We start from the raw sequence: 16,238 nt of genomic DNA, 5'->3' as shown, positions 1-16,238 counted from the left end.
ACAAAGTAACTTTTGTAGAATTAATCTAATCCTTGTTGACACCAGTTTTGCTTGCTTTTGAATAAATCTCTCTTGAATTAGTTCTTCTAATTCAAACCAACAGAACTCATTCAGTTCAAGTTATAGTCAAGTAGTATTTACCCATCTACCTATAAAATTATCACTGAAATATTATGTTTCTGCCACTATATCATTTTTTTAAAGAACAGTTCTGTATATTTCTTGTTGTTCTTGTTTCATATTGTACCTATCAAAAACTAGGTACATTTTTTGTTTTGGTTAAAAAGAGATAAGATTGCTTTCAGTTCAATCATGTTATACTGGATAGAATTTTTAAAAAATTGCATTAATGCTTTAGGCCTACATCTCGTCGTAAACCTGAATATGAGCCACCTTTAAGCACAGATGAGGCACAAAAAAAATTTGGCAATGTCAAAGCTATTTCATCAGATATGTATTTTGGAAAGCAAGACCATAGTGATGTAAGTACAAAAGTTTCTATGCAAAATAAACATCTTTTTGGATGCTCAAATATTCTGTGATGACTTTAGAAAATTGTGTTACAGTTACTAATAATGGGCAGGGTAGGTAGCTCGGATTGGCTAACGGTCAGAGAGTAGGTTGCCTTTGGGGAGTTTGCAGAGACACATGGATTTTTATCTGTGTTCTACAGGTAAAAGTCTCTGTAGTCCCTTACCAGGCACCTGAGCAAACGAGCAAGACATGTCAATATACTGTTAGTGATGTTTTATTTTTAATTCTTTTCTAGTATGAAGCTAGGGCTCGTCTAGAGAGACTTTCTGCAAGTTCCTCCATAAGTTCAGCCGACTTGTTTGAAGAGCAAAAGAAGCAACCAGCAGGTACTAAAGGAAGGCAATGAGAAAAACTAAAACACCATTGTATAAATGTACTAAGAGTATTAGTTTCCAGTTGCACTGTATCAGAAATCTAGCTCTCCCAGTTCCCCACAAGATGAAATATATAAACTGCATTCTGTGCTTAGCACTTATTACAACAATTTTATGCCATGTGTCTATGCAAAAGATAGGCTACGACTTGTAAAGGTAAAGTCTTTTATCAATGGGAAATGATAATCTGTACAAAATAAGATTAGGAAGTCAAGTGGTCCAGTATTTTCTGATATATCAGGTAGGTTTATATGGCACATAAGTCGTACTAAATAGATTTTAGTCTTTACATTTGGTAAAAGTCATAAACATAAAATCATTATTGAGGGAGTAAGCGACTCAGGAAGACCCAGAACACTTAGATAGAGTAGTTACTAGATTTGAAATTCTTCTTCCTTAAATGCCTTAGGGCATATGTGTGTTTAACAAATACTTACTACTAGGCAATATTACTTGCCTAGTTGAGCTTCTGTGAAGAAAGCTATGCAGAAGCCCAGTCTAGATTATCTCAGCCCTGCCCCGCTTGCATTAGCAGGGTGCAATAGCAGGTGGGGTTTGTCATAGGTAGGGTTGGGGGAGAAGGAGAGAGGATAAAAGGGAAGGTATTGGATTGGCTGAAATTTAGGCTGGGACATAGTTGTAGCCTTAGTACGTTGTCATTCTAGTCCAGTTATTTATTTGACCAGTCAGTAGCATGGCATGAAGCTATAAAAGACAATGAGACATCAGAGCATTTTAGTGCTCTAATTAATTGGGTTTCAATTCTGTAGCCAGTGGGGAAAGGGAGGTAATTTTAAAAAAAATTGTTTGAAGAATAGTTAAAAATCTGTAAGTTATTATAAATATAGTCTAGAAAAGTGAAAGATACCCAACATCCCAATTTCACTTTAAAAAACAGCCACACAATTCAGTTTCAATATCTTAGTTAATTGTGGAAAATTTAAAAAAAAAAATCATTGTTTTCATTTTGTCTCCAGTGAAAACACATTTGATATTGCATTAGCCTCACTGAATAAGGTATGCACTGTTAATTTACTGGCTAATGCAGCAGTGTCACTTAGCACGAATTCTCAAATTGAATTTTAGTCAAAAGCACCTAAATTCAAGCAACTTGGAAGACTCTTGTCAGGAAGGAAGCCACAGTGACTAACTTAGAACTGTGGCAGTTCACTAATATCCTCAGCAGTGTGTGTGTGTGTGTGTGTGTGTATATATATATATATATATATATATATATATATATATATATATATATATATATATATATATATGTGTATATATATATATGTGTATATATATATATGTGTATATATATATATATATATAAAGGGGGACACTAGTTTAAAAACCAGTTTTTTTCCCCCCTGAATTTTTAACCTACGTATTAGTGTTACAGTTTATATCTACAATTACTATAGCAATTGGAAGGGGAAATATTATTTTTCAGTTTGTTTATTTTGTGCATTTAACCACACTTTTTGTGGAGACAATTTCATGTTTCCCCCTCTTGTCAGTTCTCTGTGTGGTTTATGTGAGGCTCTCATACAGCAATGGAGGGAGAGGATGGAAAGGAAATAGAAAAATATGATTTTAAAACAAGGATTGGAGGAGGTGTACTGTCTGAAACGACTTTTAACTTATATTTTAAAAATAGATTCAAATTCAGGTTGAAGCCATCCCTTTAAATATACTATATTGTTTTAAAATGTCTTGTAGGTACCAATATTTGAGTACAGTACAAAGTATTACATCTCATGAAGACACTATAGCATATATGTGCTGTGAGTGCATTCATTACTGACCACTTGAAAAATCCATATGGTTTATGGTGCTCAAGGAAGTGCATCAAATATAGAATTTTGTTGCCAAAGATGAGAGACTTTTACAAACTTTTTTTGGCTGGTATCACTAAGAAAATAATAAAGGGAGGAAGATACTGTAACAAGGTAGTAGCTTTGCCTCTGCCCACAATGGATCCCCTGCCATGCCACAGTCTCTGAGGCAGCTTTATTGTGACAACAGAACAGTTCCTCTACCCACCCTGGGTTACAGTTCCTGGGGAATTTTCCCCTTTTCCTTTCAGGTGCCCACTGCCTTCCCTCTCAGGGGACTCTGGCAGTTCTGCTGTGCCCGATTACTGCTTCTGTGTCCTGTTCCCTGAACACTGCCATCCAGGCTTTTCTCCCTGGAGGCCCCTTTTCAGAACAGTTCCTCTCAGGTTCCCACTTCCTCCCTCCCAGGGGACTCTGGCAGTCCTAGCTCTCCAGGAGTCCCTATTCCCATGGAGCAGGCAGTGTGAGAGCCCCATGTCTGTGCTCTCTGCCTCTTTCCTGACTGGCATTCAGCCTGACTCACACAGACTCCCTTTCAAAGGGGTCTCTCCTTCTCTCTAGTCCCAGGTGCTCTCTTTTAAAGCTCATTTGGGTCAGCAGATGAGGCAGAGTGCACTGGCCCTGCACCCTCTTAAAGGGCCAGTATCACCCTGTGGTATACTGTAGTGATTTGTACTGCCATTTTTAATTCACACAGTAGTCAGTCTGTTACACATACACACACACACACATCCTTCAACTATGGTGGAGAGGTAGTGTCCTTATCTTTTGAAAATTGCCTAATTTTGAGAAGCACACAGACAGTGATTCTCTATAAAATGAAGGTTTCATGAACAGCACTTAAGGTTTATCGTAAAACACTTCCAAAGTGTTTGTTCTTGTAAAAAAATCTCAGGTTAAATGTCTGCATCTTTTAAAAAACAAAAAAACAAATACAAAAATAAGAGCTAGGAAAGGCTACAAAAACAGCCTCTAGTGTAATTAATTTCAAGGTTATTGATTGTCAGTAGCACTAACTGGTCAAGTTTTACTGACAAAAATGCAAGATGCTTCCCAGAAAGCCATGAGAAAAATTAAGTTGCTTAAGATATTAATTTACATTATATCTGAATTATTTATATTTGTTCTTTGGGATTTTCATTTTTATTCATTTGGTTTTCAAAATTAGAAGACCAAAGGATATCTGAAGTGACAAAGTTCATAAGAAAGTAAAAATTGCAGTTCAGAAACTTGGTTGTCTTTGCTACTGTTGTTTCAGATGGGTCTCACAGGTATAAGTGAAACTTGAATCCATATCACAATGTTGATTTGACTAAAGTATCTGTGGAACTCAGGTCTGGTGATACCACTGTAGAAATAGCCAATACTGACCTTAAGGGCAGTGCAGAAAACGTATTATTGAAAATTACTTTGCATCTTTCACTGCAAATAAGTTCTGCTATCCTGAACAGTTTTTAATATTAAATACCAACTTGCATCACTAGTGTCTTAGAAATTATGGGTGGGAAGGTACCAATTCAAATTATGGTTGGTCACTAAAACAGCCATGTTGTAGACTTGCCATTAGAGATGACAAAGGTGTAGTTTTAATAGAAAGTTTGGCATCTTTTGCCTTTTAAGAGTCTAAAATAGTGACAAATTCTTGCTGGAAAAAAAGGAGCAAGAATTTTTGCAAGTGGTCAAAATAGTTGTTTTGATTGTGGTTGTAGGAAAAAAGCTCTTCTCTTAAGGAAAGAATATAAAAAATTGGAGGGACGATATCTGACCACATTACCCATAATGGTCTGAAAGTTTCTCTTATAGGACTGCACCTTTTCCCTTATTGCCCACAAAGTATCATTTCACTGTAGTGGAAAAGTGAGAAAAGAGTATGTTTTGCAGCCATAGGAAAAAGATAAGGAATGATTATGAGGCATGAGCCACAGATCAAGGAAATTTAAAATTGCACTTTGGCATATAACTTAATGTGCATTTACCTTATTTACCTTAAAAAGCAACAGAGAGTCCTGTGGCACCTTTAAGACTAACAGATGTATTGGAGCATAAGCTTTCGTGGGTGAATGCCCACTTGCTCCAATACATCCATTAGTCTTAAAGGTGCCACAGGACTCTCTAGACTAACACGGCTACCCCTCTGATACTTATTTACCTTATAAGTTACATGCCACAGTAGCAAGCAGCTTTTTTTTGTATTTTGAGCCATGTTAGTGTATTGTGAAGCACATAACTGAAGTACCATAAAAATATTTTTAAAAGCTCAATTTGAGTTTGATATTATGCACTGAATTTACAGATTGTTCAAAAATTTTATGAGTGTTTGCCCTCAGTGTTTCTAAAGTATGTTTCTGCCACTGTTTGTTTAATCACTAGGATTCTCAGTGTGACCTTTTGTAACACTATGGGCCTGACCATTAAGTTTTCTATACCAGCATCAACCCATTAATTTCTGATTGAGCTACCTGATTGTCTTGTCCCTATAACTTCTAACCTTTCCTATAAAAGGAACAGTTGTAGAAAAATTATGCCTTCTGAAGAAGCAGAGTTCAGCTCTTCGTATTGAGCACCATATGGAGCTGCCAACATCTAGAAAAGTCTTGTAATGGATGTCACATTCCGAGGTGCAGTCCAGACCAATGAAGAATTGTCACATCTTACCATGTAACCCCGAGTGCCTCACAATGCCTTGCTACTGTGGTTTTCTGCCTGGGACACTCACAGTCAGCAACAAGTATGCACTCTGTCTATGTCTTGGGCAACCCTGGTCCAATACTTTGGATCCTGGAGCCTGCCTACAATGTCACAGACTTCCACTGGTCTCCACCAGTCTTGGTTAACAACTGGTAAGGAAACTCCACACTCTCCCCAGCCCCAATTTTCCCCCAAAATGTGTGTTCTGAAACGTCCAACCTGACCTTGGAACAATCAGAGGAATGTTAAGAATAATACTGCTCCTTTAAAGAGTCAGTATTCAAGAGTTTGTTACTTTAACTGGAGTTAACAAAGAGTTGAGTTTAAACACAGCACTGGACTGGTTGACATTAAAAATAAAACAAGTTTAGTTACAGTGATAGATCTTAAGTGAGTATAAGAATTAAAGTAAGAAATGGTTACAAGAGAAATAAAGAAAAAATGCTTTCTAGTAACTACAATTTAAGCTAGAATAGGTACAAGGTAAAATCCTCGTCCCATGTTTCCATCAAGATTCCTGACCAAACTCCTGGGTCATGATCCTATCCCCCAAAGTCAAAGGCACCTTTGTCATCTTAGGGGAAAGATAGATAACATGGGGTTCTTCGAGGAGTGTCCCTGTGGGTGCTCCACTTTAGGTGGAGCACCCTGCATTTGTAATCGGAGATTTGTAGTAGCAGTGCCCCGGTTGGCCATGCACGTGCGGCATCTGTCTTGCACCACTCCGAGTGGCCATTTAGCGTGCGCAGCCAACCGTCTCTCAGTTCCTTCTCTACCGCCTTTGGCTTGAGTCGGAGCGACAGCAGCGTCTGTCTATCTTGTAAAATTGCTTATATTCCCATCTCTATTTATCCCCTTTGCCGGTTTTCTTTTGTTTTCCCGTCCTTATTTACCGATTTAAAAAAAATTATTATTTTGTTTGCCCCCCCCACCACCGGCGGGTCTCCGCCGATGTTGATTGAACCATGACCTTCACCTTAGGCATGCCTGGTTCCCCCCGGCTTTAAACGTTGCCTGATCTGCAGGCTATCTGTTACTGTATCGGATGGTCACACTGTCTCTGGGAAACCCATATACCACAGAAATGTCCACCTTGCAAGAAATTATCTGCCAGGACACTGAAAGCCAGGGACCTCCAACAAAAACTATTAATGGTGGAGAAATCCCTCAGGCCAGCCTCCGACCCAGAGTCCAGGACTCCTCCTGGCCAACGGTCTCTAGCAGCAGCCTCAGACAAGGGCTCCACACAAACCATGTCTAAGGACCCTGCATCTAAGAAGTGAGAGTGAAGGATTCCCTCAAGTGGTGAATACAACCGCAAAACATCTGTTCAGGGGTCCCATTCCAACAAAAAGCTCCCACTATAACAATCACCACAGATGCCTCCCTAGTGGGATGGGGAGCCCATCTGGACAACACCACCATCCAGGGATGCTGGTCCCCAGCAGAAACCAACCTACATATATACATTTTAGAGCTCTGAGCAGTCAGAAAAGCACGCGAACACTTCCTTCCGCTTATCTGCAACAATACCGTCAAAGTCCTCATGGACAACTCAGCCTGCATGTTTTATATAAACCGACAGGGTGAAGCTCGATCATACCCTTTCTGCATCGAGGCACTCCACCTGTGGCAATGAAGACATTTCTGCAGCTTAACTGCCAGGACTTGAGAATACCACGGAAGACCATCTGAGCAGACACTTCTCACAAACCCACGAGTGGGAGATGGACTACCAGACCCTCGTGACCATATTCAACCAGTGGGGGTTCCCTACTACAGACTTATTCACAACAGCTCACAATATGAAATGCCCTCAATATTGCTCCCGAGCGGGGCTCGGGCACCACTCATTGGGTGATGCCCTCCTCACAAAATGGGAAGCACCACTAATGTACACGTTCCCCCCGATCCCTTTACTAAACCGGGTGTTACACAAAATCAGACAGGACAAGGCCAGGGTCGTACTCATTGCACCCACATGGCCCAGACAGACGTGGTTCCCATACCTAACACAGATGGCGGTGAAACCTCCTTAAACCCTTCCACAACTTCCTCACCTCCTGACACAGTAGGCCGGCCGTGTCATTCACCCCAACCTATCGGTTCTCCGCCTCAAGGCCTGGTTACTCCATGGCTAATGGGGCTGGATCATGATTACTCTGAAGAAGTTAAAGATTTTCTCTTGAATAGTCACAAGCTGAGCACACACAAGACTTACGCTCATAAGTAGATACGTTTCTGCACCTGGTGCAAGGCTCATCATATGTCTCCTCATTCTGCCCCTCTACCCAGAGTCCTGGACTATATACTAGGTATTAAAAAGGCAGGCCTTTCCAATCGCTCCATAAAGGTACACTTAGCAGCAATCACCTCACTACATGATAAGGTAGATGGAACCACGATCTTTGCTCATCCAACCACTAAACGATTCTTAAAGGGCATGACCAACATCTACCCTCCCCTAAAACACCTTACTCCTATATGGGACTGTGACGGGGTTCGACTCACCATCGCTGGCACCCCCTGCCGGTTGCTCCGGGAATTAGCTCTTGACCGCTCCAGGGCGTCCTCGCCACGTGGTAGCTCGCCCGTTGTCTCCATTCTGCTGCCCTGTGACCCGTGTTGCTCCCTGCTCGGCGGTGTCCTCTTCTTCTGCTTCAAGACACTGCCCTGCGGCAGTGCCCACTACTCTGGTCTCACCCCCTTCCGGGGGGGGGGGGAGAGAGGGAAGAGGGATTGTTAACAGCAGTCCTTCTGTTTGCCCCTGCCTCGGTGGCCAACCACAACCTTAGAGTCTAGCCCCTCGTCTCAGGGGCAGGTCACTGTCTGTCTCGGCCCCTCTCCTCGGTGGCCAGGGGCAATGCAAGGGGGGAAGGGGGGAACCCAGGTCCACCTGCTACTCTGGGTCCCGACCCAGGGACCCTCTAGCGGCAGCCTCCCTCTCTGCTCCTTCTCTCCCCTCTCGTCTGCCTAGTTTCCCTGGGCCACTTCCCCTTTGGCCCTATGCACCTTCACGACCCCTTCTAGCAAGGGCTGCAGCCTGGCAGGTCTCTGGGCCAGAGCTCCGCTCTACTCCCCCAAGCCTGCCCAGCACTGCTGTGTCCAAGGTGTTGCTCCATAGCTCAGGATCCAGTCCTTCTCCTTCGCTAGTCAGGGAGTGACCCCCCCTCTCCTCTGTTAGGCAGCCTTTATATAGACCTAGCCTGGCCCTGATTGGCTGCCTCTTTCCCTGCCCTGATTGGCTCTCCCCAAGCCTTGGCTGATTGGCTGCTGGTCTGCGCAGCCTCTCAGGCCTGGTTCAGCCCTTTTCCTCAGGGGGTGGGGCACCGCTCCACTCCACCACAGGGACCTTAACCTCGTGCTACGCATTCTCATGGGCAAGCCATTCGAACCCCTTGCGACTTGCTCACTGCTACATCCATCAATGAAGGTCTCCTTCCTTATTGCGATCACTTCCACAAGAAGAGTAGGGGAGCTAGGGGTCCTAATGGCACACCTGCCGTATACCACAGTCTATAAAGACAAAGTCATCCTAAGACCCCACCCTAAATTTATACCTAAAGTAGCCTCTTCATTTCATTTAAACCAACCCATTTACTTACCTGTGTTTTTTTCCGAAACCCCACGCCAATGCCGGGGAGGCATCCCTTTACACTCTCGATGTCCGTAGAGCTCTGGCCTTCTACCTAGAAAGAACAGACATTTAGAAAATCATCACATCTCTTTCTCTCAGTCACAGAGCAATCAAAGGGTGAGGCCATCTCTAAACAAAGACTAAGTGGATTTCTGGCTGTATCCACCTATGCTATCATCAGAGCAACACCCCAGCTCCACCTGGGATTCGTACGCACTCCACCAGAATGCTATCCACGTCGGTTGCGTTCCTCAACAACGTACCCATCATAGACATTTGCAGGGCAGCTATCTGGGCCTTGGCCCACACGTTTACCAAACACTATGCCCTGGAACTACATTCCTCTGCCGACACTCAGTTTGGACTCTCAGTGCTATCCACCGTCAACAAAGATACTCCGAAGCCCCTCCTTCCATCAAGGGGTACTGCTCCATAGTCACCTAAAGTGGAGCACCCACAGGGACACTCCTCGAAGAAGAAGAAGAAGAAGAAGAAGAGAAGGTTACTCACCTTGTGCAGTAACTGAGGTTCTTCGAGATGGTTGTCCCTGTGGGTGCTCCACTATCCTCCCTTCTCCCCTCTACTTCGGAGTTTCACGCTGATTCTCTGGGTTAGAGAAGGAGCTGAGGGATGGTTGGCTGCGCTCGCTAAGTGATCACTCGGAGCGGCGCGGGATGGCCAACCAGGGCACCGCTACTACAAATCTCTGATTACAAGTGCAGGGTGCCAAGGCATCTGAAGTGGAGCACCCACAGCGACAACCATCTCGAAGAACCTCAGTTACTGCACAAGGTGAATAACCTTTTTTCTTGGCCCCCTTCTCTTTTATAGTCCAATGAATCTTTGAAATGGATTCTTCTGAAGGATACCTCCAGATAAATCTATTTCCAACAGTGAAGTAGTGTAACGGAATACACTCCTGTATTCACATGCTACACACTTTTGTAATAATCTTTTGTACAAAGTATGCCTTATAAGGTGGTATTTGAAAACTCATTATTTGCTGGTCCGTATTGTCCTGGTAAAATACGGCTGGCAAAATTGTTTGTGAAGTTATGGGATTCCCCCTATGATGTTGTTAACACATGTTCCAAACCCTACAGCCCTGCCCAGGCAGAAGTCAGGTCTGTCCTAAACAAAGGAAGCAATGTGTGCTTGCCTTAATTTGCCTTTACGCAGTAAACAGAGTCATCAAGTAGGAAGGGAAAACAAAAGGAAGTTCAAACAGGTGAAAAAAACATATCCTTGTCTTCCTGGGTCTCAGCTAGAAATATTTTTCAAGTGGGGGACTGAAACTATAAAAAAAGGAGGGACAAACGCCCCCAAGGGACCCCTCTCTCTCTCTCCCTGCCCACCTCATTCTCCACAACTGAGAAGACAAAAGGAGACAGCCATTGGATTCTAGGGCAGGGGTCCTGACCTGCGAGTTTGGTCAGTAATCTACTGGAACCTGTGGTGAGAAAGTTTGCTTTGCAACTAAGCTAGTTTCATAAGTAGATACTAGTGAGAGTTTTCTCTTTCTTTATTTTTCTTGTAACCATTTCTAACTTTTATACCTCGTTACTTATCCTCACTTAAAATCTCTCACTTTGTTGTTAATAAGCTTGTTTTACTGTTTTATCTAATCCAGTGTTTTTAAATTGAAGTGTCTGGATAGCTATTTAAGGTACTAAACTGGCATGTTATTTCTATAAAAGAATAATGGATTTAATATATTTGTATTGGCCAAGAGAGGGCTGGGCAGTACAGGACAAAGATTTCTGGGGGAAGATCTGGGACTGGGGGTGTGTTGGGGTCATCCTGCAGTATAACCAAGGCTGGTGAGAGACCAGGTGTACCTGGAAGGCTGCAGTTACACACAGACACTCCAGGTGTGGCTTGCATGCTGGAAGGCTGTTTGTGAGCAGCCCAGGTGGGAGCTACTGTAAGGCACACAAGATTGCAAGACAGGTGACACCACTACTCATTTCCCTCTGGAGTTGTCTGCTAAAATGCAAATTGTTTAGTTCTTCAAGTGATGGTACCTATGTGTATTCCACATGTGGGTGTGCATGCATGCTATGCACCTGAGTCTGGAAGAAGTGTCCATTGACCCGCACATGCGTGGTGCGTCCCCTTGTGCTTCAAGCCAAGGGTATAATAGATAGCATTGGTCAATGGCTTTTCGGTTCCCTCTTACCACCGCACGGCCTGAGTCAGAACCCCTGTTCCTTCACGCTCTCAGTTTTGCTAAGAGAGTGACCACTCCTTGTTCTGTGTATATAGTTGCAGATAGTTGGATTTTGTTGTTTTAGTGATATATACGTTAGTGTAGTTCTTTCCCTGTTTGTTGCTACCCTCTGGAGTAAATCCTGGTACTGACAATGATCATCCAGCAGAGAGAGTGAGAGAGGAATAAGCACCTTGCCTGGCAATAATGAAACAGCAGCGGGGACCAGCAGAGCCAGCAGAAACAGTTCAATATCTTCCTCTTCCTCACAGACCAATAGTGTCATTGTGCGAATGTGGGACGATTGATAAGAGGCCTGCAACAGTGCCAGGGTGCCCAGCGTGGCCAAAAACAAGGGTCCCTGAGATGTGGTGGGTCCCACAAGTAACAGTACCAGGCCTCCGCTCCTGTATCATATGCTTGGGAGGGTGGGGGTGGTAAAGGCAGTCTAGACCATGAGTCCGAACTTCAGCGGGACATGAGAGAAAATGAGGGTTCCAGCTCTGAGAACTCTGAAGATTGTTCCAGCAATGTGGGGGGACTGTCAGTACCAGAGGTCTGCAATGCAGCAAGCTTCTCTGGCAGCTGCAGCAGAGGTTCATCCTCCTGGTTCACGGACCTCCTCAGACTCTCCACCTGCACACTGCTCTGTCTTTGAACACTCCCAGATCTACTCTCACAAGATCGGGGGAGAATCTGGCATTCCAATCCGGGCCCTCTTCACCTCACAGACTGGTATTTGGGTGGGGGTTGAGGGTAGACTGGACATGCTTCACCCTAGACAGATCCTTACTCAGAGCAGTAGAGAATCCACTAGGTCATGCCACCGAGCAAAATGGAGTTTAGGGAAGGAAATTAGTAATATTGTATCCAATTGAAACTGCAGGAGGAATCTTATATGTTGTCAGAGTTTAATTACTCAACTTGGTATATGGAGTGTACAGTTTTAGAAAATACAGTGAAACCCCGCTATACCACGATGTTTGGGGTCCAAAAAATTACATTGCGCTAAATGCGGGGTTGCGGTATAGCGGGGTTTCAAGCTCGTCAGTGTTCCCTAAGGCAGTGCATTGATGTGCGCCCCCTAGTGCCCAGCAGGGGAGAGAAGCTGCGGCCCCGCGCCTGCCGGGGACAGTGAGCACTGGCAGCCCTGTTGTTCTCTGTCCCAGGCAGGCGCGGGGCCGCGGCTCCTCTTGAAGCCGGAGAGGAGCCATGGCCCCGCGCCTGCCGGGGACAGAGAACAACAGGGCTGTGGGCGCCGGTGCTCTCTGTCCCCGGCAGGCGCGGGGCCGCAGCTTCTCTCCCCTGCCTGGCACTAGGCGGGGGCACATCAATGTCCTGGCAGCCATCATGGTGTTGGGGACCACTGGTACAGTACATACAGTACTGTATTACTGTGTGTCTTAAAGGGGGGCCAAATTGTGATCGCGTTATATGCGATTTCGCGTTATGGCGGGGCGCCTTATTGCGGGGTTTGACTGTAGCATGTTTGGTAGGAATATGTACCAATTCTCAAAAGGAAATTTGAAAATATAAAGCAAGATGAGTCTGAGTAATTTGATTAATTGTTTTAGATCTAAAGATTTCTTTTAATTTTTAGAACTTCAGTTGGTATGGACATTCAGACATTCATGGGATTGGTGTTCAATGTAGTAGATAATAGCTCTAAAAACACGCTATTTTTAATACAGTATCACTACAATGTTTTTTTATCCCCTATATAGGAAATTACAGTATTGCAAATGTCTTGCCTTCAGCTCCTGATATGGCTCAGTTTAAACAAGGAGTGAAATCAGTGGCTGGAAAACTTTCTGTTCTTGCTAATGGAGTCATGACTTCTATACAGGTTAGTAAATTAGGAAAGTAAGAAATGTTAAAAAAACAAGATAGATATTGAAGTTTTGTCATGAGGATTTAGTCACATGATTCCTGTTAATTAACTCCTTTGGGGAGAAAAGTTTATCATTTTTATGTAACATAGCTGAAATGTCCGAGAACTTTCATAACAGATGGTAAAATATTTAAGGCTTTTTATGAGTTTCCAATTAATAATTCATTTTTCTTAGAGAAGTTTCCATGTGTACATTTGAGACTCTTAAAAATGACTAAAGTGTTCCTTTTCTTATAGTAATTGAATGTGCATTCTATCAAGCAAATTTGTTGCTCATATCCTATTTTAGAGTAACTAGTAGTAATTTAACTGTTAGGCTTTTGTCTCTGTAACTGATGTGATAGAAAAATGTACTACAGAGTCCCTGCATGGAAGGACCAATATTTTAAAAAATAGACGCTGAAATTTAAAATCCTAAATTCATAATTAGGCACCTAAGTAAGAGGCCTGGTTTTCAAAAGTACCAAATGCCTGTCAATTTCCATTGAGCTCAGATTAAATCAGTGAGAGCTGTTGGGTGTTTGACATTTTTGAAATTCAAGAGCCCAATATTAAGCTCTTATTTTTGAAAATCTTGGCCAATTTTCTAAATGTGGTGGCTTTAAAAATTAAACTTAACTTCACTTTTAATGAATATTACCGTATTTAATTTATCTTGCTGTGGAAGACATGCCCATGAGTATTTTGTTCTTTTCCCTTTTTTCTAGGATCGATATAGTTCTTAACCAGTTGCATATCATCATAATTAAGTACACTAAAGAAGAATTTCTCTCCAGATATGCCAGTGATCGCATTGCTGATTGAAATGAAGGCTGCCTTAAGGCTCTAGAATATTTTGCAAGTTGTTTTTGCCATTTTTGTTTACCATGTTAATTTCTGGTTCTTGGAATTTTTTGACTGTCACTTTATTTTTATGTAGCAAAAACCTTGTAGTAACTTGTTACATCACTTATGCTTTTGTTCCTTTATAGTGTTGTATCTTCCACTGTCCTTAGTGTAACATACAGTACATCTCTTTTTTTTTTTTCTCCCCCCCCCCCCCCAAGTTGGCTGTGGGGCAGGGAAGAAAAAGGTGGCTAGATAGACGCTTTACATGGAAAGATGAGATTACTGATCTGAATCTCTGCATCTGTAGTCATAAACCTCAGGTGCCACATGTATACAGAGTTTGGCTGCTGACATTTTTTTGTGGCCTGTAGAAATGAAATCTTAATTTAAAAAAATCATTCACTGAGATGGTATTTAGTGTATTATAGCAAAATATAGGACTTGATTTGGACCTTTGCTTGTCAGGAAATAGAAGCTCTTGAAATTCATGTTGTTCAGCATTAAAATGACAAGGGAATATTACCTTTAGAGCATTATTTCTTCTAGAAAATATTTTGTTTAGGGTGAGGTATGAGATATATAAATACTCAGAGTATGTAAGGTGGTAAACTTAATTTTGTCATGGGATCTATCTATTTATTCATAACTTTGAGAATTATTAAAAAATTGCAATATAGTCTCCTTAAGTGCTTTTAAACAATCAGTATCGTGTACAAAATGAACAAAATTCAAGTATACATAATTATAGGGACAAATAGAGTAGTTTAATTGACTTTTTAGTTTTGTTAAGTATTTTTAGAACAATCTTAGTTTTTTGATAAATTACGAAATATGTGAATAAGAAAATATAGTGGGGCTGTGTTTTAGACAGCCTGCAATTTGCCATTGACAAAGTATATTGCAAATTTTGTGGATCTAAAAAAAAACCCCAAAATGAGTTTCCAACTGATTCTGTTCTATAGCTTTATTTCTTAAACAAATCTCAAATTTGTAAACTGCTAAAACCTAATAAAAACAATTGAAATCAGTTGTATTTTTCTTACATACACGTATACAGGAGGCCAGTCTTTAGTTTCTTAACCCACCATGCATGTTTGGTCTCTATACTAATGCTGTGCTTGCTGTTTGGAATTAGTCTTTAATTAAAATACACCAAAGTGGCCATTTCATATCAATTTGCTATATTTGTAAAGAATACCGCTGATTTGGGGTAGGGGAAGGAACCTACTGTGCCAGTAGCTTTGTATATTAAGATTTTAATGTAGTGTTCAGATGTATCTACATTTCCTATCTAACTGACCAAATTTGATTCAAGTTCTTCTTTAAATTTAATCTTTACTTGCTGCTCTGTCTGATACATCCTGATTTACTAATCCAAAAATCCTTTATTTTTATAAGAGCTGTACACAGCTGGGCTTTTGTCCTGGTTAACTACACAGCTTTACTTTATTAGACAGTGTCATCGTCGTTGTTTCAGCCCTATTATCTAGATACAGAAGACTTGAACTGCTTCTCTAAATTCCGCCTCATGTTGTATAAGGAAATGCCATATTAGAAACATCCATGCATAAATATTGGTATTGATGAGATGTCATTACATGAATAAGGTGATTATTCACAGTCTTGGTTCTATGAAAAGACTGGTATGTATATTGTGAGGAACATTTTTTTTCTCGCATGTGCTCTGTTGAAAGAACAAATCACATGTGGAAAAGGCTGCTAAATTATAAATAAGCATAAATGTAACCATAACAAATTACAGGTAATGTCTGTCAGAATAAAACCCCTCGGTTATCTTAAAAGCAAACATACCATAGAAAAAATCTGATTACATTCTTCCTGATAGTTTAAAAAGGCAAAACAAAAAACAGTAATGTTGTGGAGGGAATATAACAGGAGTGGCCAAACTTACTGACCTTCTGAGCCACAAACATAATCTTCAGAAGTTTGAGAGCCACAAGACACACACAACCTTTATGCATGCATTTAAAAAAAAATTAACATCCTACTTACTGTATCACGGCTAGCTACTGCTAAAGCTAGAGGTCTTGTGGGTCTCCATCCGTCGTTAGGTTTGTCTTCAAGATCCAGCTCTTTGATTACATTTTTGAACTGTAGACGAGTCTTCCTATTTCAATGGATGAAATTGACAATTTCTAGGACCGTTTTTGTAACATTTTCATACTTGGAGTATCTGCCTGCGAGATGTTCATGATGGATGATACAATGAACAGGGAGAAACTCC

General features: G+C 41.8%; 1 protein-coding gene across 1 annotated transcript in view; it reads left to right on the top strand.

Annotated features, from left to right (window-relative positions):
- The window catches only part of ARFGAP3 (ADP ribosylation factor GTPase activating protein 3), a 76,281-nt gene extending 61,271 nt beyond the window's left edge, over positions 1–15,010 (top strand). Inside the window, exons 14-17 of the mRNA XM_065397580.1 lie at positions 359–482; positions 770–860; positions 12,999–13,120; positions 13,873–15,010. Coding sequence (XP_065253652.1) covers positions 359–482; positions 770–860; positions 12,999–13,120; positions 13,873–13,890 — 355 coding nt within the window. The 3' untranslated portion in view covers positions 13,891–15,010. The remainder of the gene's footprint in view (positions 1–358; positions 483–769; positions 861–12,998; positions 13,121–13,872) is intronic.
- Positions 15,011–16,238: the final 1,228 nt, after the last annotated feature.

The sequence above is a fragment of the Emys orbicularis genome, chromosome 1 (assembly GCF_028017835.1).
Source record: "Emys orbicularis isolate rEmyOrb1 chromosome 1, rEmyOrb1.hap1, whole genome shotgun sequence".
Classification (NCBI taxonomy): Eukaryota; Metazoa; Chordata; order Testudines; family Emydidae; genus Emys; species Emys orbicularis.
The sequence above is the reverse complement of the archived record's forward strand: the minus strand, read 5'-3'. Positions and strand labels throughout refer to the sequence as shown.